This window comes from Podarcis vaucheri (assembly GCF_965113315.1).
Source record: "Podarcis vaucheri genome assembly, chromosome: 4".
Taxonomy (NCBI): Eukaryota; Metazoa; Chordata; class Lepidosauria; order Squamata; family Lacertidae; genus Podarcis; species Podarcis vaucheri.
The window spans coordinates 77,452,393-77,478,536 of NC_138762.1; the positions used below are offsets into that span (position 1 = coordinate 77,452,393).

Below are 26,144 nucleotides of genomic sequence, written 5' to 3' on the forward strand. Positions count from 1 at the left end.
TTAAAGGGGAGCCTGCTGCCAAGGAATGGCTATTCTATGCGTTCTGGAAAGCATTGTGTATGAATATTTGCTTCTTTATAGGAACGCTTGGAGCAAGAAAGAAAGGAAAGGAAGAAACAAAAAGAAAAGGAGCGAAGAGAGCGATTGAAGAAGGAGGGGAAGCTTTTAACTAAATCTCAGAAAGAAGCTAGAGCCAGAGCAGAGGCTACTCTTAAACTACTGCAAGCTCAGGGTAAGGATTGCGATGCACACTAACCTTCTAACTACTTTCCTGTATGTAGACAAAAATGCTGTAGAGTCTTTGCCAGTTTTTGGAAGCTGAGGAGGAATTAAACAATGGGCTCTTATCTGCAATTTTGTTTTTGGCATCTGGAGAAGAGAGTTAAACATGAGCAGAAGTCTTTATTTAGAAGTAAATGCAAACTCCAAACCACCCAATTTCAGGTAGTCCTATGAACCTGTCCTCTTTTATAAGATACTAGCTTCCTGACACTGCAATCCTATGCACCCTTGGAGCTAACTTTTATTGAACTAAGTAGGACTGACTTCTGAATAAACATGCTTTGACTTAAGCTGCACATCTGTAAGTCATAACACCTGAAATATTTTAAAAGCACCCACCTTAGTATTATTACTTTAAAACTAGCAAATTAAGTTATTTGCATAAAAAGTCTCCAGAGTCCTTCAGTGGAGGTGGACTGCAGAAAAAAATGGTTCATTAAAAAATGATGATGTTAGTTGACTTGTCTTGAGTGTCTTTGCAGAAGAGCTGACCTATGAAAGCCAATTAGGGTTTGAAACCATAATTATTTAGAAATGTTTTCTGAGGCTCTTTCTTCTGTTGTGGTATGGACATAGTGTGGGAAACACCTTGCTCATTATCCTGTGACAAATTTCTTATCCCCTGCAAACAGCTTGAAGGCTTGGGAGCCCTCAGTTACTTCCCTTAACTCAATCAGTGCCAAGGCTTGTTTGGGTCAAGATGTTCAAACATTTACCCAGTGTGTAATCAATGTCCCTGGTCAACAGCCAGGGATGATTCTAGTTCAACAACTTCTGGAGGGCACAATGTTAACTGCTCTACTTGAGATTACTGCATTGCAGGGGGTTGGACTAGATGACCCTAGGGGTCCCTTCCAACTCTATGATTCTATTATTCCCCTGCATTATCCTGTGTTCATTCACAAATCCAGCTGCAGGTCACCAAATGGATTGCATTTCAGTGTTACATTAAATTTTAGTAATAATAAAAATAAATGTTTTGTTGCTACTTGGCAGGTGTTGAGGTGCCATCAAAAGATTCTGTGCCAAAGAAAAGGCCAATATATGAAGACAAAAAGAAAAAGAAGCAACAGCAGCAGGAAAACAAAGAAGGTAAGAATATTGTTTCTGCAGTACTTTTAAAAATAAAGATTAAAAAAGGCAAACATAATGTCATCCCTTCCTGTCTACTATGTTTTGAAGCACCCTCCCCTTTATGGTACCACAGAGAAAACTGGTATTCCTGTGTATCTTTGGGGCTGCATATTTAAAAGCCAGTGGAATTCTTGACTGACTTTTAAAAAAAGAATTTGTATCAAGAACCCTGAATTTTCTCTAATCAGACTTTGTTAACAAGACTTTATAGACCGAATTCCCCAAAACTTCATGTTAGACTGGCAGTGATTGGTTCTTTTCTCAGTATTGTATACATTGAAGGCTGGGAGGAATTGTATGCTAGTAAGAGTCAAGAGGCCTTTAATTACAGTGTATTTATTTTGAGAGATGAAGTTTGCAGGACCAGTAATGTACTTACAGTTGCAGTAGTTTTGTTCTGGGCAAATACAACGCATCTTTGTGGTTGGCCTTCTTACTACAGCAAAGCTGTAGTAATTTTCTCTCGTAATTTTAGAAATTATAGAGTTGACTTCCCCAACTGAAGAAGCTGTAGAACCAGTTACACCAGTAAAAGAAGAGATCATTCTTCCAGCAAATCCAGGTCAGTATTAAATCAGGTATTCCATGTTGCTTTTATCTAAAGCAGTAATTCCCAAACTTTCCCCTTGCTCATGGACCAGTTGAAAATTGCTGAGAGTTGTAGCAAGCCACTTAATGATTCCCCCCGCCCCCATGTTGTAGAAATTGTAAAGCACTGAGCTAGAGGCCACATGATTTAAATTTATATTTTATTTATTTATTTAGAGCATTTGAACCCCACATTTCAGCCAAAATGGCTCTCTGGGTGGCTTACATACTACTAATTAAAACAAGAGGCCCTGCCTTCAGGCTTACAGTCGAAAAAGCACAGCAGGCAAGAGAAATGGGACAGGTAGGGGAGAGGAAAAAAGCAAGCTCATTCACCAGTTCTTAAATAGTAGCTCTTACAATGACCAGCAGCCATAGAAACAGTTCAGAGGCAGAGAGTTGCCCGATGGAACTGGTGTTTTGGCTGATTGGACGAGCCCTGTGTCCCATCTCCCACTGAGGCTACATGATGAAATGATGCTACCAGGTGACAGTAGGCCCATAGAATTAAAATCACAATACAATAAAACATTATTTAATTTAAAACACCAACAATGAATATACAATTAGATATCAATATAAATATTTCATGTGGCATATGTGCCATCTCTTCTCTTCAACCACAAATCCACGGACAGGCTGTGTAACCACATACCACCTGAATGAAGCTTGTTGGCCTTTGGTGGTACCCAGACCGCAGTTTGAGAATCCTTGATCCTAAAGCATAGAACCAGACTTATAATAATAATAATAATAATAATAATAATAATAATAATAATAATTCTTTTTCTTAAACCTAATGTCAGGCCAGTTAAACCAGCTTTGGGAGCCAACTTTGAGGGTCAGGGGCACCATCTGGGCCACGCCCTCAATATTCCACAGTGACATGCTCACGTCACACGTGCAAGTTGCATGTCATGCGTGTGACACATCAGCACGTTGTGTGGCATGTGTGCTGGCCCCCTAAATCATGAGGGGCAAGTTGGCATGTCTGTTGAGGGTACTCAGTGTTTATATTAAGCCAATGATAGAACATCTGGCTAATTCAAGTAGCTGTCCAGCCCCATACCTCCTCTGTAAACATATTGATACATTATCCTAAAATAATAATAAAACCTATCATGAAACCAGTTGCTTTTTAGTTTCAGAAGAAAGGGAGGAAGAGGAGCCTGAAGATACAGGATTAGATGACTGGGAAGCCATGGTCAGCGACGAAGAGAGAGAGAAGGGTAAGTGTCTTTTGGAAAAGCAATGGACCACCACCTAGGCCTGAGACCTCTGCTTCTTTTTGTTCAAAGCATAGCACTTCTCTCACAGAGTTGAAATGAGTGAACAAGCACAATATGTACATACTTCGGCTCCACTAAGTCCTTTAAACTGTTGCGTGATCCGCTTGGTTATTGGGTTTACAGGGTTTTCAGCCACTATCTCTGTAGTGCCCCACGCGCTAAAAACATGAAGTGCGTGGTCCTATCAGTCAGCCAATAAAAATAAGTTTGCAACCAACCTTCCTTGTTCGTTTAATCAGCGGTTCTTAACCTGTGGGTCCCCAGATGTTGTTGGACTACAACTCCCATCATCCCTGAGCTCTGGCCTTGCTAGCTAGGGGTGATGGGAGTTGTAGTTCAACAACATCTGGGGACCCACAGGTTGAGACAGGCTGGTTTAAATGAATTCACTTAGCAGTATGACTGTGGACAAGGAGGACTTGGGGAAAAGTTGGGTCAAAAGCTTACCATGTTTATGTTTTGAACAATAAATTCTTCAGAATGATATATATATATATATATATATATATATATATATATATATATATATATATATATAGGGACGCGGGTGGCGCTGTGGGCTAAAGCCTCAACGCCTAGGGCTTGCCGATCAAAAGGTCGGCGGTTCGAATCCCCGCGGCGGGGTGCGCTCCCGCTGCTCGGTCCCAGCGCCTGCCCACCTAGCAGTTCGAAAGCACCCCCGGGGGCAAGTAGATAAATAGGTACCGCTTACCAGCGGGAAGGTAAACGGCGTTCCGTGTGCGGCTCTGGCTCGCCAGAGCAGCGTTGTCACGCTGGCCACGTGACCCGGAAGTGTCCCCGGACAGCGCTGGCCCCCGGCCAATAGATGTGAGATGGGCGCACAAACCCCAGAGTCTGTCAAGACTGGCCCGTTCGGGCAGGGGTACCTTTACCTTTTTATATATATATATATATATATATATATATATATATATATATATATATATATATATATAAAGTCAATAATGGGGTAAGCCACAGTTTCACTTTTTGAAACACCCATACCTCCCTTATTGATTTTGCCGGTCAAGGGAAATAGGACTGCAATTCAGTGCAGGTCTGTCTGTGTTTGCATTGTAATATGTGGAAATGCAGTTCTGTACACAGGTAGCTGTATCAGAACAGAACCCAGGTAGAAGTAGCCTTTTAAAATTCGCGTCTCCTGTCATCAGAGAGAAAAACTGTCCGCATTGAAGTCAAGGAGCAAAATGATGTGGACGACGATGAAGATGGAGACGGCGATGACGAAGAAGATGAGAGTGAAGAGTATGAAGACGGAGAAAGTGAAGGAAGTGAAGGTGAAGAAGATGAGAAGACTTCAGATGAAAGGGAATCTGAGCCTCAAGCCGCTGGAAAACAATCTGCAGAGAAAAAGCTAAGTAAAGAACTAAGCTCTGATTCAGAAGATGATTCGGATGATGATCGCACTAAAGAAGAACGTTCCTATGATAAAGCTAAACGGCGAATTGAGGTATTTGGTCACAATCTTTCTCATGTAGTTAATACGATTCGTTCTGAACCAAAGATGCTCCCTTTATTGCTCTCTCGCTCTCTCTCTTGCTTACTTCAGTGTTCCTTTGAAACCTTTTCCATACCTTTGCTTCTTTGGTGAGGATACGCAATCTTGCACAAATTGTTAAGGAGAAGGAAGCCTTTACTGCTGAAAGCAAATGTCAAAATTGTGGAACTTTGTAGCTTCTGTTGAGTTTCCAGGGTGTACCTTTGCCCAGATAAATTGCACTCACTAGTTTATCGTGTATTTTTTTAGAATAGGCTTCATTAAGTTACATCCAAGATGTAATCTTCCTCAAGTCTGTGGCCACATTGGCCAGAGACCATGGGACAGGCTACATGTAGCTACTTTGCTTCTATAACATTAGACAGGGTCAAATTACCCAGTTGTGTATATGGCCATATGGAAATAAAACCAGGTGTCCCAGTAAACCAAGGCTGCTGTTAAGAGCTTCTGTTGGGAACTGGCAAAAGCAGATTTCCATGTTTTTTTTCACCGTGACCTTGAGGATTCTAAGTTTCAGCCTAGGACTACTGCCTTTTGGTGTAGATGTCCTGCAATCAGGTAAACTGTAAATGTCTGCTTAATGTGCTAACTAGGAACAAGTATTTAGCTGGAAACAGTGTTTAATGCTTTTTTCTCTGTTTACAATGATATGTTTGAGTTAGGGGTAAGGACTCTTGAACACTCAAAATTGAGTTGCTTTCCTGTTTAACTGTCTTCATTTCTTTTTCCTTTTGATTTTAGTTGACATTGTTTGTTCTTAATTCTAGAAACGTCGTATTGAAAACAGTAAAAATGTGAATACTGAGATACTACGAGCACCTGTTATTTGTGTACTTGGACATGTAGATACAGGGAAGACTAAAATTCTAGATAAGGTAAGGCGCAGGTGGGTTTCACAAAATTGCAAGCTTTCTGCTAGTTAGCTAACAATTTAACTGCCTGCTTCTACTTAAGCCTGAAATTTTGTAGTAACTTGTGACCACTTAAAATTGCTTGATTCAAAACTGTCACCCGTGCCCTTTCAAAGCATATATTAATCCGCTCATCCAAGTCGTCATTCTTGCTCCCCCCCCCAATTATTCTGCTTTTTTTGTTTCATGCAGCTCCGCCATACCCATGTACAAGACAGCGAAGCGGGAGGCATCACTCAGCAGATTGGTGCAACTAATGTCCCCCTTGAGGCCATTAATGAACAAGCAAAGATGGTGAAGACTGTAAGTAAGATCTTTCTCAGAACTCCGTTGATGTGCTTTGAGAAGGAACCATTGAATTATATTATTTCTAGCGACCTCTCCTTTTCTCCACATCTCTTGTTGGAAGCTGGCGCAGTTTGAGTTTACGTTTGTTTGTCCTTTATTTAGAACGGACCTATTTTGAAAAAAACCTTTATTGGCTGAAAACATCTATATTTGCAACATCAGTGCCTTAAAGTTGAGGTTCATGGTTGGCTACCTTGTTGCCCATCATTCTTGTGAGCTGGAGTTGCCTCCTATGTTAGTGGGGGCTTCTCAGATCCATAGCTATTTAGAAAGGCAGTAGGTTTCAGATATTATCTTGCCTCCTGTGCTCACATACTGTTGCGCCACAAGTCTAGCTAGAAAGCTCAAATGGGGGCAAGGCCTTGTCCTCCTATGCCAGGCATGGTCAAACTTGGCCTTCCAGATGTTTTGGGACTACAACTTCCATCATCCTTAGCTAACAGGACCAGTGGTCAGGGATGATGGGAATTGTAGTCCCAAAACATCTGGAGAGCCAAGTTTGGCCATGCCTGTCCTATGCTATTTCCATTGCAGCACCTTGCACTGAAAGCTGTTAGCCTCTGCTCTAGAAGAGGATCTGCATCAAGTTAATGAAAACTTTATGATGCAAGGTTTTTTTTAAAAAAATACTATGACTATGTAGATTGTGGATGTATTTCTTACATAGATTATGTAAGAAACCATAGCTAAAGTTCAAAATTATTGCTTAGGATATATACACTATCAAAGCTTTGGTTTGCATAAGTTTCAAGGTAGCCAATATTTCGTAATGTTAGTTTGACAGAGAGACGGTCAAGATTCCAGGAATGCTGATCATTGATACTCCAGGACATGAGTCTTTCAGGTAAGTTTGCAATATTTATATCTGGGAGTTTACCACATAATGTTTGAATACATCTATACAAGTAGAAATTAGTTAGATAATGTTCGGTGTGCCTTTTGTTTTCATTTCTAATAGTTTTGCCAAACACTTCTACAGGATAGAATTTGCTTTAGAACAGCTACCTGTTCCTGGCAATTCTCTCTATCTTTTGCCCTTACTTATTGAGTGTACCTTTCCTCCTCAATGTTGCAGCAATCTCCGAAATCGAGGAAGCTCACTATGTGATATTGCAATTCTTGTAGTTGATATCATGCATGGTTTGGAGCCCCAGACCATTGAATCCATCAACCTGCTGAAGTCTAAAAAATGCCCATTTATTGTGGCACTCAACAAGGTAAGATGACTTTTACAGTCTTACTGATTCTGCCATAAGATCGTAAGAAGAGCCCGGCTAGATCTGTCCAAAGGCCTAGCTAGTCCTACCTCTTACTTTCAACAGTGGCAAACTAGATTGCCTCTGGGAAGTCCCCAGGCAGGACATGAATGCAATATACCACTCCTTCTGCTGTTCCCCAGCAACTGTTGCTCAGGCTAATGTTCAGGCATCGGGCCTAATGGCCATTTCCAAATGCCTTTTTGGGTTTTTTTTTAATGTGTGTGTCTTTTACTATTTAAAAATATTTATGCCAATTGTGTGCTAAATGTTTGTTCTATCAAGGGACTCTCCTTCAGGAGCAAATCCTGTTAAGTCTGCTTGCTTTGCAAGTTTATGCTTGAATTTTAGAAAGGGAAGAGCTTTCATCCTCACTTCACTCCTGTTGTGAAGCTTGCCACTTGAAAATACTGTATTGAAAATAATGTTTTTTAGGGGCAGAGGTCTCCCACCCTTCAAATCTTGCAGCTAGGATGCATAGGAACCTAGAGGTTATTGTGTAATGTTTTATTGCGTTTTTATGTATGTCAGAAGTCACTCAGTGGCTGGGGTAACCCAGTCAGATGGGCAGGATATAAATAATAAAATTATTATGTAATTGTTTCCAGGCATGAGAGTTTCATTGAAATTACCCATCTTGAATAGCATTTCCATGACTTCCAATGGATGGATCTGATTCACATTGACATTTCTTTGCTTGGAAAGAGCAGCTTTCTTCATTTAAAAAAGGGGGGGAACCCTGTATGTGCAAGGAAGCTGTGCATTTAGGGGCAGAAGCTCTCTGGGGTGATATGACTCCTCTAGATACTTCATAAATGTTTATTTTGTCTCTTATTTTTATCTGTAAGTCACCTTGAGTCCCTGGCAGGGAAAAAGGCGAGGTATAAATAATAATGACATTTGCTTGTAGATTCCCTACAGTTGCTGTTGACTTGCATGGCTCCTACTGAGTAGCATAACATTCATTCAGTCAATCAATCAATCAATCAATCAATCAATCAATCAATCAATCACAGAGACGTTTCTGGTTCTGATTCTGATCTGATTTTCTAGATTGATAGGTTATATGACTGGAAAAAGAGTCCCGACACAGATGTAGCTGCCACTTTGAAGAAGCAGAAAAAAAACACAAAGGACGAATTTGAGGAACGTGCAAAAGCTATCATAGTGGAGTTTGCACAGCAGGTCAGCTGAATTACTATCATTGCTTCCGTTAGTATTTAAAATGTACTTTGGTAGTGGGAAGTCATGCAAAGGCTCCCAAATTTTTGCTGCTGTCTTATTAGCCAACCAAAAATGTATTGACTCTCCCAAGACCATCTGTTGTGCCTCACAAATGTGGCATGAGATTAGCAGAATATCTTCTTCTCTTTTTTCCAGCTCTATGCTTGGAGCTGGAGAGAAGGATTCTCCTCCAAGCTTCTTTCTGGAAATGAGAGACTGAAGCATGTGCTTTTACATTGGCACCTGCTGGAGGGTACCTATTGGGTGCAGAGGCAAGTCCACGTTTCTTACCCTCTGTCTCCAGGAGGATAAGGTGGTCTTTTGCCTTCTCTTCTTCTGCACCTGAGGGGGCACTTGGAGGAACTGTCCAGAGCGGAGGCAAGCTGATATGCTTCCATCTCCCCACTCCTGCCCAGAGATAAAGGTTTGTTATGGCTCTCCGTTTAAGCGTGGCAAGCACAGAGCCCAAACAAATCTTAGACTCTGGAGCTAGGGAGGGAGTAGGGCAAATCACACATCCCATATCGCTCCTGAGTTTGGAGGAAAGATTGGATTCCTCTCACTTGTCAAGGACTGGCTTTCCTCTCTCAAATTGGCAGCGTCTGGTGGGGGGGGGAGTGAGGTTGTTTCGCCCTGATTATATGTGGTTGGAGAAAAATATTGGTCAGTAAGGAAGGGTTTCAGGGAGAAGATGAATTTTGAGAGGGGATTTGAAGAAAGAGAGGTAGCTGCATCATGTCATATGTGTTCTGGAAGTGGGTTCAGGGTATTTTTATATAGATGCTACCTGGTGTTTATACTCTTTCTCATACAGTATAGTATTTATTTAAAAATTTCTAATAGAAGTTTGATATTTGGTCTAATAGTGTTCAGTGTTTTCCTGCCCTTTTATTTGTACCAGATTCCTATCACACCTTTCTATACTAACTTCTTTGCCTCTTGCTCCTTCCCCTAATGCTGTGCTTGTGGTTTTAGGGCCTGAATGCTGCCTTGTACTATGAAAATAAAGATCCCCGCACATTTGTCTCTCTGGTTCCTACCTCTGCTCACACTGGGGATGGCATGGGAAGTCTAATAGCTCTTCTTGTTGAATTGACGCAAAACATGTTAAACAAGAGACTGGCACACTGTGAAGAGCTGAGAGCCCAAGTCATGGAGGTAATTTGATATGCATCTTTTGATCTGGATTGAAAGGAAACATTCTTTTTGTTGCATGTGAATAACCTGCAGCCCATGGGCAATAGATGAAACCCTCAGAGCCCTTTCATGCATCTGGCACAGGTGCCCATGTTGCAACCCTGCCACCAAATTTACATTTGGTCTCCTCCCTGCCTGAGCAGGCAAAGAAGAGAGCTTTATGAGTGTAGGAGTGTACACCTTGCAGAAGCCTTTCCTGCCAGGAGGGGGAAGGAAACAGATAGCAGGGAGAGAAGAGCGCTTCTGTGGGGTTGGAGAAGCAAAGCAGACAGAGTTGATGTAAGTTGGGAGTCTGAGATCTGGGGCAGCAGGGTGGGGAGTTGACGGATATTTTTTTTCTTCCTAGGAGAAAAGTTGTTTGACTCACTGTCATCTAAAGTGAGGAGATGAAAGGCAGATTACTGAGAAAATCAACAAAGGAGGAAAATTTGAACATGATGTGTGTGCCTGTGCAAGGCTTTCTGCTTGTAGCCTTTGGAGAGAAATGATTTGACTGTCTTCTGTCTCTTAGGTCAAAGCACTTCCTGGTATGGGTACCACAATAGATGTCATTTTGATTAATGGTCGCTTGAGAGAAGGAGATACCATTATAGTTCCTGGAGTAGAAGGTCCCATCGTAACGCAGATAAGAGGCCTTCTGTTACCTCCACCTATGAAAGAACTTCGAGTGAAGGTAGGCAAGCAGCGTGTGGAAACACATTCTCAAATTAACTACTGATGCCTAACGCTATGCAGCAGAAATGCTTGGCAGTTCACGCTCTCCCTTACCTTTCTGGAAAATAATACAAAATAACACTATTATTTCTTCACAGAAATTGCCCTTTGCAGGATCAGGACCATTGAAGGGAGGTGGAGCTTTTGTGTTCAATGGCCTCCTGTTGTTTTATCCATTTTTAGTCATGTGGTTTGCCAGTGTACTGCTGTTAGCAAAAATAACACCCGTAAATTCTGAGGGCAGAATAAGGCATGCAAATTGAGAGTATATACACAACTGTTGTAATGTTGTAGGCCTTTTGAGTTTGTGGTACGATATTTATATGAATATAAAATATGTAATTTAATACAAAACCATTCTCATAGCAATACACTCCATATATTTTTGCTTTAATGGTCGTATCTAAGTGCAGCATTGTAATATTTTTTCTGCCACAAGGCCACAACTTAAAGCTTTTTTCGGGCCTTGAGCTTTCGAAGCTATGATCCACAAATCTGAAGCTGGAAATAATATCTGAGATATAAGCTATACAGAGTTACATTGTACATCTTTATCTCTCCTTAGAATCAGTATGAAAAACACAAAGAAGTTGCTGCTGCTCAAGGAGTGAAGATTCTTGGAAAGGATTTGGAGAAAACATTGGCTGGTTTACCTCTGCTTGTAGCTTACAAAGAAGATGAAATTCCAGTTCTTAAGGTTAGGCATACATGATCTCTCTCAGAATGGAAATAGCTAGGAAATCTCAGTGTGAGATTAGGCTGCATGAGGACTATGCTGCTTGGAGCTTCATCATCAGAATAACAACTTTTTCAAGGGGAGAAGTCAGACTTTTATTTCCAGGTAGAAGAAAGCATACCTCTTTGATTCAAAGAGTAAAAGTAAAATAAGCCAGTAATAGGGAAAATCCGGACAGAAACGTTGTTGAGCCAGCTTTAGTTTATGAACATGCAGGCAGGGTCATGCCTTATGAGAAGTAATGATTGTTCTTAATAGACGGAATACCTGTGTTTTGAAAAGTAGATTGCTATAAGGTACATGCTGCTTCATCTTCTTGGGTAAGCTATTAACTATTCAGGTTCTACGTAGAATTAAAAAACTTGTATACCTCTGATGCGATTCTGCATCCTTTAGAATCGTGCAAGAATTAAACTGGAATCCGTGCTGAACTTTTAGGTATTGCAGCATGCTCTTAGAATCATAGAATCATAGAGTTGGAAGAGACCACAAGGGCCATCGAGTCCAACCCCCTGCCAAGCAGGAAACACCATCAGAGCACTCCTGACATATGGTTGTCAAGCCTCTGCTTAAAGACCTCCAAAGAAGGAGACTCCACCACACTCTTGCAGGCCGTGAACATGTGTGTTTAAAATTATCTGCTTTCAAACTCACCAAAGCTACTTGAATTCATTTATTGTACTTCTGGAGTTCCCCCACTTGCTTCTGACCATCTGTTCTTTCCTGGGACACAGTGATAACTACTAAGCGTGGGCAGTGAACTGTCTGCTCCAGGGATTGAGAGGGATGACTTGGAGTTTGATTTGTGGCATTTCTGTCTAAACCTTTTTTGCAGTGATGTGGTAGGCTTAGCTGTTAAGGGTTTGCTTCATATACTGCCACTTCAAGGCATGAAGAAAGCTTTAACTTCCAGTGCTCTGATCCACAGATCTGAAGCTATAAATCATGTTTGAGATATAAGCTATACAGTTATATTGTACATTGTGCCACATAGGGCTGATGAAGATATTGGGATTCTACTTGTACTGTCCAGATGATCTGTGAAACTTGACAAGCTAAGATAAGTGAGATCTCTTAAGATGTGCTATTTTTTTACATTAAAAGGATGAATTAATACACGAATTGAAACAAACGCTGAATGCCATAAAGTTAGAAGAGAAAGGTGTTTATGTGCAGGCATCTACTCTGGGTTCTTTGGAAGCCTTACTTGAATTTCTGAAAACATCAGAAGTGCCAGTAAGTATCCAATTTTCTACTTTACAGTCTTAAATTGCTGTGCTCTGAATTGGAGCATATTACGGAATTGAAAACAGAGATTAATCGGACTTTTCCTCCCATTTCCTGACAGTATGCTGGAATTAATATAGGCCCTGTCCATAGAAAGGATGTTATGAAGGCATCGGTTATGTTGGAACATGATCCTCAGTATGTAGCTTTTTAAAATATACATTACTGTTACTATTTGTATAATCAAATTCCTGTCTTCCTCATCAACCTTATATTTTGTCTCCTAGGTATGCAGTAATCTTGGCATTTGATGTGAGGATTGAACGAGATGCTCAGGAAATGGCTGATAGTTTAGGAGTTAGAATCTTTAGTGCAGAAATTATTTATCACTTATTTGATGCTTTCACAAAGTATAGACAAGACTATAAAAAACAGAAGCAGGAAGAATTCAAGTAAGTAGCATTCTTGTGTTTATTTTTTGCTATGTTGCAAGATGTACGTGAAGATTATGAGAAGGGCTTGTTAGTATCTGAAACCGAAGAATTTTCAAAGTCATTTTCTGAGCTACTTTTTTTAAAGCTAGGGACCAACTGTATATAGGACAGGATTCAAAGAACTATGCATGGAGTTTCTGTATGCCTACTAGTGCTTAGAAAGGAGCAGTTTGGCATGTTGTAAGGAACTGCAGCTGGCAAAAAAGTGCGGAAAACCACCAGGGAGGTCTGTCAATGATATAAGTACTTGAACATATACAGTGGTGCCTCGCAAGACGAAAAGAATTCGTTCCGCGAGTCTTTTCGTCTTGCGATGTTTTTCGTCTTGCGAAGCACGGTCCATCGCAACTGCGCCTCTTCAAGCGGCTTTTTAAAAAAAGCGCAAGACGTTTTCGTCTTGCGAAGATAACCCATAGGGAAATTCATCTAGCAAAGCAACACAAAAACAGAAAACCCTTTCGTCTTGCGAGGCATTTGTCTTGCGGGGCACCACTGTACATTAAGTTATTAAGATCTCTAATGCAAGAAAAATTAAAATTCTGAACCGTAAGAAAGAAATAGCATTTTACCCTGGGTGTTTTGGTATACAATTTGAGTAAATAAATACCGAACTTTTCCGTGTATAAGACAAGCTTTTTTTTACTGTAAAATAATGTTCAAAAACGGGGGGCATCTTATACACGGATAGTGCGTGGGGGGGGGGACGGGTGATTGGTAGCAGCCACGATCAGGAGCTTGTCAGCTGTGATTTTGTGGGTGATTGGTGGTTGCGTAAAGTGCTGCTTTGGATTGGCTGGTGCTGCGGAAATTTGGTGGGTGATTGGTTGCTGCGGCAAGTGTTGCTCTGGATTTGCTGCTGCTTCGGCGATTGAGCGTGCGTTTCCCATCTGCTGTTTGTGATGGTGCAGAGGCATGAGTTCGGCAACGCAAGTGATTGTCAGCTTTTGTAATTTGGGTTAGTGGTTTTCAGCATTCCCCCCCCCCCCCGAGAAAAGCTCAACAACTCTGGGCCATCTCCCCCCATTTTCTTAAATTTGAGCCCCCAAAAATAGGGGCATCTTATTCGCTGGAGTTGTGTCAGAATTTTTTTGCTGGCTCACTCAGCTGTGTGAGGGACAAGTGATCTTGTTACAGCTAGTTGCTGTGTGTTGTAACTTAGGCTACTAACTCCAGCACCAGGTGCCCACATACTCCTAAAGCTATTATTGTTCACTCACCTACTGCAATCCAGGTCTTGTTGATCATTAAAAAAGATACCTGCTCATGACTAGCTATACTATGACAAAGATGCACATCCCACTGAAAACAATAGAGCACCAATACAGTGGTTCTTCTGGTTACGAACTTCGTTCATTCTAGAGGTACGTTCTTAACCTGAAACCATTCTTAACCGGAGGTACCACTCTAGCTAATGGGGCCTCTCGATGCCACCGGTGCGCGATTTCTGTTCTCATCCTGAGGTAAAGTTCTTAATCTGAGGTACTACTTCGGGGTTAGCGGAGTCTGTAACCCAAAGTGTTTGTAACCTGAGGTTTTTGTAACCCAAGGTACCACTGTACGCATTACTGAGATGTGCATTGGTTGTGCAATTGGATCCACTTCCCAGTCCAGCAAAAAGTATACACATAGACTCCTGCTGGATAGCTCAGTTGGTCAGAGTATGGTGCTGATAACTCCAAATTTGCAGGTTTGATCCCCTTACGGGACGGCTGCATATTTCTGCATGGCAGGGGGTTGGGCTAGATGACCCTCCGGAACTCTCCTAACTCCATGAGTCTGATTTATGTATGGAGCTTTTTCATAATCAAAATAAACTTTGAAGCAAGGGCTGATTTGTAGAATGACTAACCATAGTGGGTGGCTGTCTGCAATCATTTGGCACACAGAAGGTGGTAAAATTCTCCTCCTTAGCACTTTGTAAAAGATTACAGGTAACCCATACAGTTGAACAATGTAAGATGCCTGGTTGTTTAGTACCCTGCCAAGTGTTAAGGAGGATTCTTGCATATACCAGGTGCAGATATAATGTGTAGAATGGGTGCCTTATGGGCTAATAATAGCAGCTTACCACGTTTTTACATGTACATCATGGCTGCTACTTTAAAAAGTTATCTGTATCCATGTTTTACTTGTCTTTACCAAAACCTGTTGTTTCCCCCCCCCTATAGGCATATAGCAGTATTTCCTTGTAAGATGAAAATACTTCCTCAGTTTATTTTTAATTCTCGAGATCCTATAGTGATGGGAGTCATTGTGGAAGCGGGTCAGGTAAAACAAGGAACGCCCATGTGTGTACCTAGCAAAAATGTGAGTATTCTGTTTTCTTAAACTGAGTCTTAACAGATGGCAGGCTGTGTACTGGCCAGAGTCAGGATATTTGCTCTCTTTACTCTGCCTCTCTTAATATTAGTATAGTCTTAACTTACCATATGGAATAACTATAAAGCAGGAATGGGTGATCTGCGTCCCTCCAAATGTTATTACACTAACAACGCCCATCAGCCCCAGCCAGCATGATCAGCATATTTCCCATTTCTGCCAGGAGCAAGTGTTGTGCATAGTAACCTTCCAGCGTTAGCAGTAGAGAAAACGAACAGCAAGTAGTGCAGTGAATGTAGGCTAGACTAAAGTGTAAGTTTGGGCTGCGTAACAAATGTTTCCTTCATGCTTACATGTCCCTAGATCTAACTTAGCCCTGCAGTTGTGAATCTTAAATTTGACAAGACCTAAATATTTTCTGAAATAATTAAATGCATGAGTAATGGAGCCAATTCAAATACCGACTTAACAACTTGCCTTTTCTAAAACTGACCACCTATTGACTAAAATGTTTTCAGCCCAGACCGCTTTGCCAGTGGTGTTGGGTGTTTCGCTATGTCTGAAGCCCACAGATTACCCAACTCTGTTTTAAATCATAATCAGTATTACATTATAAAACAGCGTTTTTTATGCACAATAGAGAGAAAACTTGTATGTGGCAGTTTAGAATTGTATCTCTTAAATACAGTCATAGCTGTAGTAGCCTTAAACAACTTAGGAGCTGTGTTCTTGAACTTGCATTGTGGTATAAATGTAGAGATTATAGGGTAGTTTTCACTTGACAAGCTCAGTCAGCAAAAGCCCCAAACATGGAATTCTACTTCTGGAAAAGGGGCTTTCTGCCCCTCTCCTCCCCCTGCGCCCTCCAAAATTGGCTCAAGGCAGACAGGTATGTTCCAACTGGCAAGCGAAAATGCTTGCACATATAGAACATTCATCATATGCCATGTTGAATTCCATCCATGTACTCCTAGAAACAAGGCCTGTTAGGTGTAGCAGGCCACAAGGTGACAAGCCTGGGAGGAGACCCCCTTGCCAGCAGCAATCCTCAGGAAAGTGATTAATACTGGTGTGAGTAGGAACCTTTGTACAGGAGTCTCCATTATGGTCTTGGTAATATTGCTATGGCTCCCTTAGTTCTGGAGGGTAATGTAAGAATCCATATTGTAATCTTCTATTGTAGAATTTCATTCATATTATGCTAGTAGATGAGCCAATAGAAGATTGGCATATTGATTTGTTATGACTGTATATAGATTTCTAGCAGCAGCCAAGTTTATTACTGTGTCTACTCTAATCGTCCTAGCTGTGTGTTTCTATAAATTAGTTGGGTTGCTAATAAAACTTAAGAGCTCTAAAATGTCCTGTGTTTCTGTTGCAGTTCATTGATATTGGAATAGTTACAAGTATTGAAATAAATCACAAACAAGTGGATGTTGCAAAAAAAGGTCAAGAAGTCTGCGTGAAAATAGAACCTATTCCCGGTGAAGCACCTAAAATGTTTGGGCGCCACTTTGAAGCAACAGATATACTTGTCAGCAAGGTAGGTGCTTACGTTGTGGGTGGGATGGGCTCGCATTCTTCGAAAGACTCAGTCACATGTTGTGGACATCAAGGAGCAACCCTGTGTGTGCGTTTAGCAGCTTCTGGTGGTGCACCAGCTGCTCCCTTTCCTGAAAAGGAATGAGCTAGCCATGGTAAATCATGCTTCAGTGCACTCTTCTTGTGCTCTTAACAACTGGCTTTTTCTTTTGAAGTAGAGTGTTGTCCTTGTAAGCGTGTTTAGTTGCAGAAGCTTAGTTTCATGGACATGCGGAATGAGCACACAAGTTTGTACCAGTGACATGCACCCCAAAGTGCTTATTTATGGCATTCTCAGTATGGCTAAACAGATTAGAGAATCAAGCCAACATTCAATCCACCTGCAGTTTTACACTGATGAAATTGTTATAGAAGTTTAGAGGTAGGTAACGCGAGTTGCAGTGCAGCATTAGCTAGAGGGCTAGAGCTTCCATAACCTTTACATCCTTCCATCAGAAGAGTTGTGGTGATCTTAGGATACCCTCTTCTTTGGCTGTGGCAAAGCTGTCCTGGGACAGATTCAAAAACAGCAGAGGATACAGAATGAGGCACTGCATATCAAAGTGTCTTTGGTGTTTTGAGTTTGCTGCTTGTCAGCCTCTAGTTATGTAATTCTGAATATTATGAGTTTCAAAGTGTTAGCTGTCTTGTTATCCCCTGTTTTAGGATAAACACATCTTTTCGTGATGAGATATGTATTTATTAAATATTGATGGTAAACCATTGATTGTATTTAGCACAGTGGCGTAGCGTGGGTTGTCAGCACCCGGGGCAAGGCAAGTAATTTGCGCCCCCTAACCCGTGGATTTGCGCCCCCTAACCCCCAGATGTTGCACCTGGTGCGGCCGGCCCCCCTGCACCCCCCACGCTACGCTACTGATTTAGCATATATGCAGCATAGTTGATTCTTGCTTGTCTGTTCTGTCCAGAAGGCTGTAGTTGCACAAAACATCTCATTTATGTGCTACCAGGACTTATCTGACCTTAAGTAGCTCACATATGATGGCCGAGTACTAAAAGTGGTTTGCTCAAATCTGCCTAGTTAGCAAGGTTAATTTGCACTTGCTTATTCATTTGTGTTATCACAATGTGTATTTTGTGTTCTATCTGCAGATTAGTCGTCAGTCCATTGATGCCCTGAAAAACTGGTTCAGAGATGAAATGCAAAAGTCTGACTGGCAGCTTATTGTGGAGCTAAAGAAAGTATTTGAAATCATATGAAGTTCTTTTAAGCAATGGGCAAGCTAGCAGAAACCCACAATTCCTATTACAAAAATCACCAACAGCAGATTATAATGAATGTGCTGTTGATTAACATCTGGGGGGAAATAGGTGGATAAAATGTTTTCCATGAGAAACCAAGTAACTTTCACTGGTTTGACAGTGGTCAATTTACATGTCCCTGTGGCTCCAATGTGCCTGTGCCCCCACTGTCCTCCCCTTTATACTGGCTACTGTTTTAAAGTTTGCCCTTCCCAGATCTCTCATCTGAAATAAAAAAATAATAATTTTTTATGACAGAACTCAACTTTCACTTTTATACTTGGTAAGATCAGTGCTGCAGTATTTGATTGACCAAATTCCTGCAGAGGTTGTGATTCTTGGAATTTTTTTGATGTAAGAATTGTTTATTTATGCATACCTCTTTTTGCCCCTTGATTTTTCAACATTCTTTCTGCTTCGTGCCTATAGGAATTTTTTAAGGTAGAAAAATTAGGTAATTGGGTATCTGTGTTTGCTTTGTGTGAAACAAATGATGTAAAGCATAGTTGGCTGCCTTTGCTTGCACAGTTTGTCAAACTGTAATAATGTTGACCTGCAAAATAAAGGAAAATGGACATTATCCTGTTAAATTACCTTCTAATAAAGGCAGCACAGCATGCAACATGTATAACTGTCAAGTTAAATTGTTACCAGTGGCTGATCCTAATAATTCGTTCAGCTGCAACTTAATTGGTGTGCTAGATATGACTGCTGCAGTCTTGTCTTAACTGAACAGTTCTTGTAGCGCTGTTTGCAGCATCTGGTAAGGGGACTAGTAGATTAACACTGCAATCCAGTATTTATAGCCACTGAATTCAGGGGGACTTAAGTGTGTACATAACCACAGTCTAAATCACCTTTAGGATGGTGCAAGCTAGAGAGGATCCCATGTCATGTGAGCAGCACTGCTGAAGTTACATACGACATGGAAGGCAGATCTTGAGGGGATCCTACATGCAACTAAGGAACTAAACATACCCACAAACCCCTAACCCTTCTTGGTTATCTAGTTGCAAACATTCAACCATGTGTGTCCCCTCACCCTTGTAACTGCAGGGATGCAGCCACTCATGGGTGAGTGGAAGGGAAGGTAGAACTTCCCACTTCGGTCCCTACTTCCTAGTTCCTCACTGGCCCCCAATATCTACTAGTCAGATAGGACAATGAAGCAAGGTACAGGTAAGCCAACAGCATCCTTTCCACAACAACACAGCCAGTAAGTCTGGGATAATGGGAGGGCACTACAGTGGATACAACTGAGCTATGTTAAAGAACACTGTGCCATATCTCACTGCATATCTTTAGCCTCTTTCACATGCAGCCTTCAAATATTTCACTGGGCTTTTAATAGCAGAATCACAAAATAAAAGGAAATAAGCTGTGATCATTAGGATGTTGAAATTTGCTGGAATTTATCCTATACTTACATGAAACTGGAAGCGAGCACTGCCTTTAAGCAACACCTAGAGACTCCTTGTCTGCTCCTAAAGTCACTATGCAAACAAGCATACTTTGGAAAAAGGTTATGAGGATGAAAGAGTCTTTTTAAAAGAACTGTATTTCTGTCATACCACCACTTTAAACAGGTATGTTTGCCACTGTATGGTGTCTGTAAGCTTGAATGGATAGAAGTGGAATATATAAATGTTTAAACATTAATGCTATTTTATCGCATTATTGAGTTAACAGTTGCTTCAATAACTTCTCAGAGAGTTACCTCTAATAGAACTGGAGCACTAAGACAATAGAATCTGTACAAATTACATACAGTTCTTTATTAAACAACTGTAAACACTTCACTGTAAAAATCCATAAAACTTTTATAAACCAACATTTTGTAAATAGATTCTATACTACAATAAAAGAATTTGAACACAGTTATTTACATGCAATACTGACAAATTTTGGCACTTTCTTGAAAGGAAATGTACAAAACACTTTCTTCTTTAAAAAAAAGTCAACTTATAAAAACTTAGCTTTACTATCATGCACTTTGCAAATACCTCACAAGCACTTATGGCACAGCTACCAGAGGGCTCCAGGCTCTCACCACATCCTTCCTATAAAATCAGTTCAGATAACTTTCAATGTGCTTCCATACGTTTGTTGCAAAACCACTTGAACGTTGTCAAGAATGAAGTCAAACGCCATGTTCCAAACCGATTCCACAGACTGCTGCATTAGCCTGTAGGGGGGAAAACATGTCTACTCTTAGAGACTGATCATTACCACCACACATTTTCATAGCTTTGCAAAGAGGGGAGAAGGTGCAATAGCCAAGAGCCACCAACCTTTTGGGGCCCAGTATCTATTTGGAAACGTATAAGACTCCCATGGGCAATAAATGCAGCCATTTCGCAGAAGAGAAATGAGTAACTGAAGCAAGAATAGCATGATGTGGCTTCAAACCCAGTTTACAATGCTATTTTGCACTAAGGAGCTGGTCGGGGAAGGAGCAGCTGCAGATCCCACCCCCCAGATAGATTTCCCCAGGGCTGAGCTGCTCAAGCTCTGGTTGGCTGATGGTAAGTATCAGAAGTTGAAGTCTTTCTGCCTGTCTCCTGGTCTGTTCCCTCACCTCTAGTGGGGAGCCTGGCTGTCCTTGGTTGGTTCACAGCCATGAGGTAGGGTGACATTACCCAGTTTTCCTTCCTAACTGTAGCACCAACTTCAGTCTACTGTCTACCAAGATTAGATAGAGCATTCTATTCCTCCCCACCAGTGCACGCTGAAATTGCCCTCAAATGAAAAATGCACATGCACATACAGAACTGAATACCACTGAAACAACCATAAATACAATCCAGAAATCCTATGGTCTCTTGGAGGATGATTCATGGGCAAAGCAAGCACTTGCTCTCCCTTCCCAGAGAGTCAAGACAAAGTGCTCTGCCTTCAGAGGATGATCCAATGCCAGATTGCCACCTCACTACAGTGGAAAGGGATGTGCCAGGAGAAAGCTTGAATCCGAAGGACCCAATGTCTTCCTAGTCCCAACACAGGGACCCCAAAAAGCCTCCCAGAGAGTGAACTATACTAGCCTTGGAGTTCGTTTCTGTCCTATTGTCCCCAAAGGGAGGGGAATAGTATAAAATTTAAAAAACAAACAGAAGGAACACAAAGGCACCCACTTCTTATTTGGTAGGGCTTTGCATGAGGGGTTCAACTTCTTTCACTGACTATGTTTGTTTTGAATGGTTGGCAACAGTGGAGGATGGTTCATTAGGGCTACTGGGGAATGGCCCAGCCAACCTCAGTCTGCCCTCAGCCACCCCCCACCTGCTTGCCTTCTTTCTTACTAGTCCATAGGGCAGCACTGCCTATTGGCTTCCTCCTCAGTCTCAGTGCTGCCCATGCAGGGCAAGAGCTATGGGGACAAACATTACCTGGCTCCACCTGTCATTGGCTATAGTTCTGCCTGTCAATGATTCTAGATCCACCTACTGTTGGGGTCCCTACCTTCCCAGTCCCAATGGGAATCAGCCATGATGGGTTGGCAGATGGAAATCTCTCTTGCTGCAGAAAGAAGCACTAAATGGCAAGCCTATACAAGAACGTATGAGTGCACTTCCTTTGCCACTGCAGTGCAGCAGTGCCCCAACTCAGCTGCTGCCAACTGGGAACCCTCTGAACCTCCCTTTGCTACAGAAGAGGAAGGTGCTTGGGTGTCCATGGCTGCTTTCAAAATGCTGGGGAGGAGGGGAGAAGAACTAGTTTCAATGGCATTTTTAGTGAGTGTCAGAAGTATTTGTCTGTTTACAACTCAAACTTAAGGCAAAAAGTTCACAAAGGACATGGCATTGCTGATGTTCTGATGAACATACCTACCATGGCAGCGTGACACTGGAAAACTCAATAGCCACAAACAAATGCTACAATGAGAACAAATGCCCAAATTCCTTGCAACAAAAACCCCAATAAGCACATGGAAAGACCTTTAGTTGGGAAAATGAACAGAATGAGTAGAATGAGAATTAACACCTTCCCCCCCCCTCAAGCTTTCATAATTGCCCTTTTAGATGGATAAAGAAAGTTCTATAACAAAATGTGAATTGGTAAGACCCAAAATTAAGCTACCTTTTCATATATTTGATGACCAGATCCAACTTTTCTAAATCCTTTTCTTCTATCAAATCAGTACAGTACTTCACAACTTGTAGGATGTCTTCTTCCATGGGATCTGTGAAATGAAATGGACAAAAATTTAATGCATTTTTATCCTGCTTGTGGTACTGTGGCTCACAATAAGAAGAGAGAGAGACACACAGGTCCTGCCACTACCCTTACGTACTACAAAAGACCCACAAAGTAAGGGAAGTGGAGGTAAAAAGTAAGAAAAGGGAGGTCAATTTTCCAGCTAGGACAAAGTGAGCTATTTGAGGGATGCCATCCAGTTCAGGCCAGGATGATCTTCCCCTCCCTGGAGCTCATCTGAATAACAACTGGTACAGTGGTGCCTCGCAAGACGAAATTAATTCGTTCCGCAAGTTTTTTCTTCTTGCGAGTTTTTCGTCTTGCGATGCACGGTTTCCCATAGGAATGCATTGAAAATCAATTAATGCGTTCCTAGGGAAACCGCCTTCAGACCAGGTCCGGGGACAGTCTGTCCCCCGACCTCTTCTGAAGGCTGGGGGGGGGACAAGGGCTTTTCTTCCCACCCCCAGCATTTTAAAAAACCCCGGGACAGCGGAGGACTTCTCCACTGTTCGGGGCGATCTTAAAATGCTGGCGGGCGGCATTTTAAAATCGCCCGGGACAGCGGAGGACTTCTCCGCTGTGCGGGGCGATGTAAAAGCCCCTGGGAAGGCAGGCAGGGGGGACAAAGACTTTTGCCCCCCGCCCGCCTTCAGAAGAGGTCCTGGACCTCTTCTGAAGGCGGGCGGGGGGCGAAAGTCTTTGCTCCCCACCGCCTGCCTTCCAAAGCCGTCCGGGACAGCGGAGAAACGCGCTGCCTTTCTCCGCTCTCCCGGGAAGGCAGGCAGGGGGGAGCAAAGACTTTCGCCCCCCGGCCACCTTCAGAAGAGGTCCTGGACCTCTTCTGAAGGCGGCCGGGGGGCGAAAGTCTTTGCTACCCCCCGCCTGCCTTCAAAAGCCGTCCGCGATAGCGGGAAGCGCTTCCCTGCTATCCCGGACTGCTTTTAAAATGCTGGCGGTGGGGAGCAAAGCCTTTCGGCCCCCGCCAGCCTTCCTGGACCTCTTCTGAGGGCCGGAGGGGGGGAAAGGCTTTGCTCCCCACCACCACCACTTAAAAGAGGTCCCCGGAGATTTCCCTATGGGCTTTCTTCTTGCGAAGCAAGCCCATAGGGAAATTCGTCTTGCGAAGCGCCTCCAAAACAGAAAACCCTTTCGTCTTGCGGGTTTTCCGTCTTGCAAGGCATTCGTCTTGCGGGGTACCACTGTAGTTCCTTTTCCTTTAGTCAATGCATGGGGTCTAGTGTGTTCACAATAGGGCTATTAAATACAATCCTAACCCCACATACCCAGGAGTAAGCACCGATTAATTCAACAGGACTTGCCTTTGAGTAGATGTGGTCAGGAATAAATGTGCTTTCAGTCAGGAAGGGTAGTGTGACGCACACATTTATAATCTGCTATTATTTGGAGGCTGCTGCTGCGGCAACTAAAGCCCTCCTTGTATGAAGATTCCCTAGCCAAGTAAAGTTCTGTCTCTACCTTTCCCTTCTTGGAGAAGGTTGTTCAGTGAAACCTCCTTCAATGCTCAGGCAAACTCATCTTTTTTTAAAAAAAAAATTATTAAGGATTTTCTTACAGAAGTAAGTGTAATGCCTCGTATATATTTTTTTCCATGTAACATTTTTACAAATCTGTTTCATTTGTTGAGGCATTAGGGGGAGAAGAAAAAAAAGAAAAAAGAAAGGGGGGTGGAGAGCGGGAAGATGGATGGGGGTGGGGTTGGGTGGCGGTGTTTCTATTATGTTTAATGTATGTAGAATTTGGTGTCAGCGTTGCTTGTGTTGTTCACTTGTGTCCCTTTGGTGGTGAGAGAGGTTGGGGTTGGCCATGGGTGTGATTGTTTGCTTGTGATTGGCTGTGGTGATCTTTGTTTTCGTGTGTGAGTGAGGTGGGTGGGTGTTTTGGATCAGGTTAGCCATATTGATTTGTATGCTGTTGGTGGATTATTCTCATTGTCCTGTTGGGCTGTGTATGCGATAAAGGGGAGCCATACCGGGGTGAAGGCATCTTCTTCTGTTTGTCCCTGTGTCAGTTTCAGTTTATTAGTTAATTTTTCTAGTAGGGCTGTTTCCCATACTATTTGGTACCATTGGTCCATGCTTACTCCTGACAGGTCTCTCCAGTGTCTGGTTATGGTGTTTCTGGCTGCTGAAAGTAGGTGGGTTATGAGTTCTTTGTGGTGTAAATGGGCATTGTTGTCTTGGAAGATGTTTAGTAGGGCCAATTCTGGGGTGATGTCTATTACTTGCTTAGTTATTTTACATATTTCTCGTATGGCTGTTGTCCAGAATAGTTGGATTTTGGGACACTCCCACCACATGTGGAGGTATGTGCCTGTGGAGGTGCACCCTCTCCAGCATTTTGGTGAGGTTCCTGGGTGTATTAGCGCTAGTTTCCTTGGTGTTAGGTACCACCTGTAGGTGAGTTTCAGTGTGAGTTCTTTTCTTTTCGTTGATATGGATTTAAAGGGGGGTTTAGACCACATTCTGGTCCATTGAGTGGGGTTAATCTCATAGCCTATGTCATTCTCCCATTGTTTTTTGATTGCATCTAGGGGATTTGCGGGATTTTGGAGTAGTATTTTGTACATTGCGGATACCGTCCCTTTACCGTTTCCCTTTGTTGTTAGGAGGAGGTTTTCGAAGGTTGTCAGGGGCCTAGTTGCTGCTGATTTTACTGTTGGGTTGTTTAAGAGGGCATGTAGTTGATGTTGTGTTAACCAGGGCATTTGGCTGTCTTCTAGTTTGTCTTGTATTTCTTGTGTTGACAAGGGTTTGTTATTTTTATAAAAGTCTATTAGGCGATCTGTCTGGCTTTTGGCATGAACACGGCATTAAGACTGCACCTGTACTCCTGACAAACTATCTTTATCCACAGATCAATATGGAAATTTTTACCTATTATTAATCTTGAGCTGTTGATGACTGTAGGATTTATCAGACACTTGCGGAGCCACTGCTTCCTACAAATAGTAACCACCTCATGTCTGTAATATCTGATCATTATGCAATTTGAAACCAATGTTTTAGGAGATACCATGGCCCAAAGGATGCTTTCAGAAATGTGAATGCCCTTGGAACACTACAGAAGAGTTACGTGAGAGCCCATCTTTTGCCAAGCAACAAAGAGAATAAGGCTGCACATGCTTATTAATGCTAAAGTATTACTTACTTTTCCCCAGTAAGATGATAGAAATAAAATTATACAGTGGTACCTTGGTTTTCGAACGTAATCCGTTCCAGAAGACCGTTTGAGTTCTGAAATGTTCGAAAACCGAAAACTCAATACGGAAAACAATAAGGAAGCCGCGTGGCATGTTCGACTTCCAAGGCGTGCGTGTTCAAAAACCGAAGCATTTACTTCCAGGTTTACAGTGTTCAAAAACTGAAATGTTTGTCAATGGAGACATTCAAAAACTGAGGTATCACTGTATTTGAAAGGAAAGAAATAGGGGTCCCTAATATGCAGTGATGTCTGTCAAATGGCAATTAGTGGTATCCAGTAGAGAGACAAAGCCTTCCAGTTCAGACTTTCAAATGATAATTCTATTTCTTTCATTGGAAATATTTCCATAAAAACACAATTCAATGAAATAACTACAAGCTTACCTGCTATGGTTGTAATCCATTCTTTGAGTAAGGCTTTTACATCATTGAATTCAACAGCTCCAGCTAGATTAGGGGCCTTAGTAGCGCCATACAATAGTGGCTGTGAAATGGATGGGGTGGAAGTATTTGCTGTGGTTTGTGCCAATTCCACCTGTTTATGAACAAAATACACAAGTAGTACTGCACATGTGGATTTTTTTCTTCTGTATTCCCAACTCCAAACCTTAAAAAAGCAGCTCAAGCACTAAAAACCTCATGAC

The 26,144-nt window shown here is 42.0% G+C and overlaps 2 protein-coding genes across 3 annotated transcripts in view; one reads left to right on the forward strand and one right to left on the reverse strand.

Annotated features, from left to right (window-relative positions):
• EIF5B (eukaryotic translation initiation factor 5B) overlaps window positions 1–18,713 on the forward strand; it is a 30,233-nt gene extending 11,520 nt beyond the window's left edge. Inside the window, exons 6-24 of the mRNA XM_082220030.1 lie at window positions 82–232; window positions 1,279–1,374; window positions 1,892–1,978; window positions 3,147–3,233; window positions 4,466–4,764; window positions 5,580–5,687; window positions 5,916–6,026; window positions 6,848–6,915; window positions 7,147–7,288; window positions 8,381–8,512; window positions 9,527–9,709; window positions 10,260–10,421; window positions 11,028–11,159; window positions 12,303–12,434; window positions 12,547–12,623; window positions 12,713–12,877; window positions 15,088–15,226; window positions 16,620–16,781; window positions 17,933–18,713. Coding sequence (XP_082076156.1) covers window positions 82–232; window positions 1,279–1,374; window positions 1,892–1,978; window positions 3,147–3,233; window positions 4,466–4,764; window positions 5,580–5,687; window positions 5,916–6,026; window positions 6,848–6,915; window positions 7,147–7,288; window positions 8,381–8,512; window positions 9,527–9,709; window positions 10,260–10,421; window positions 11,028–11,159; window positions 12,303–12,434; window positions 12,547–12,623; window positions 12,713–12,877; window positions 15,088–15,226; window positions 16,620–16,781; window positions 17,933–18,040 — 2,541 coding nt within the window. The 3' untranslated portion in view covers window positions 18,041–18,713. The remainder of the gene's footprint in view (window positions 1–81; window positions 233–1,278; window positions 1,375–1,891; window positions 1,979–3,146; window positions 3,234–4,465; window positions 4,765–5,579; window positions 5,688–5,915; window positions 6,027–6,847; window positions 6,916–7,146; window positions 7,289–8,380; window positions 8,513–9,526; window positions 9,710–10,259; window positions 10,422–11,027; window positions 11,160–12,302; window positions 12,435–12,546; window positions 12,624–12,712; window positions 12,878–15,087; window positions 15,227–16,619; window positions 16,782–17,932) is intronic.
• A 909-nt stretch (window positions 18,714–19,622) lies between these two features.
• The window catches only part of REV1 (REV1 DNA directed polymerase), a 42,347-nt gene continuing 35,825 nt past the window's right edge, over window positions 19,623–26,144 (reverse strand). For both annotated transcript variants that reach the window (XM_082220021.1, XM_082220020.1), the window contains exons 21-23: window positions 25,885–26,035; window positions 22,160–22,262; window positions 19,623–20,267 (exon numbers count right to left, since the gene is read on the reverse strand). In XM_082220021.1, the coding sequence (XP_082076147.1) occupies window positions 20,156–20,267; window positions 22,160–22,262; window positions 25,885–26,035 (366 nt within the window). In that variant the 3' untranslated portion in view covers window positions 19,623–20,155. The remainder of the gene's footprint in view (window positions 20,268–22,159; window positions 22,263–25,884; window positions 26,036–26,144) is intronic.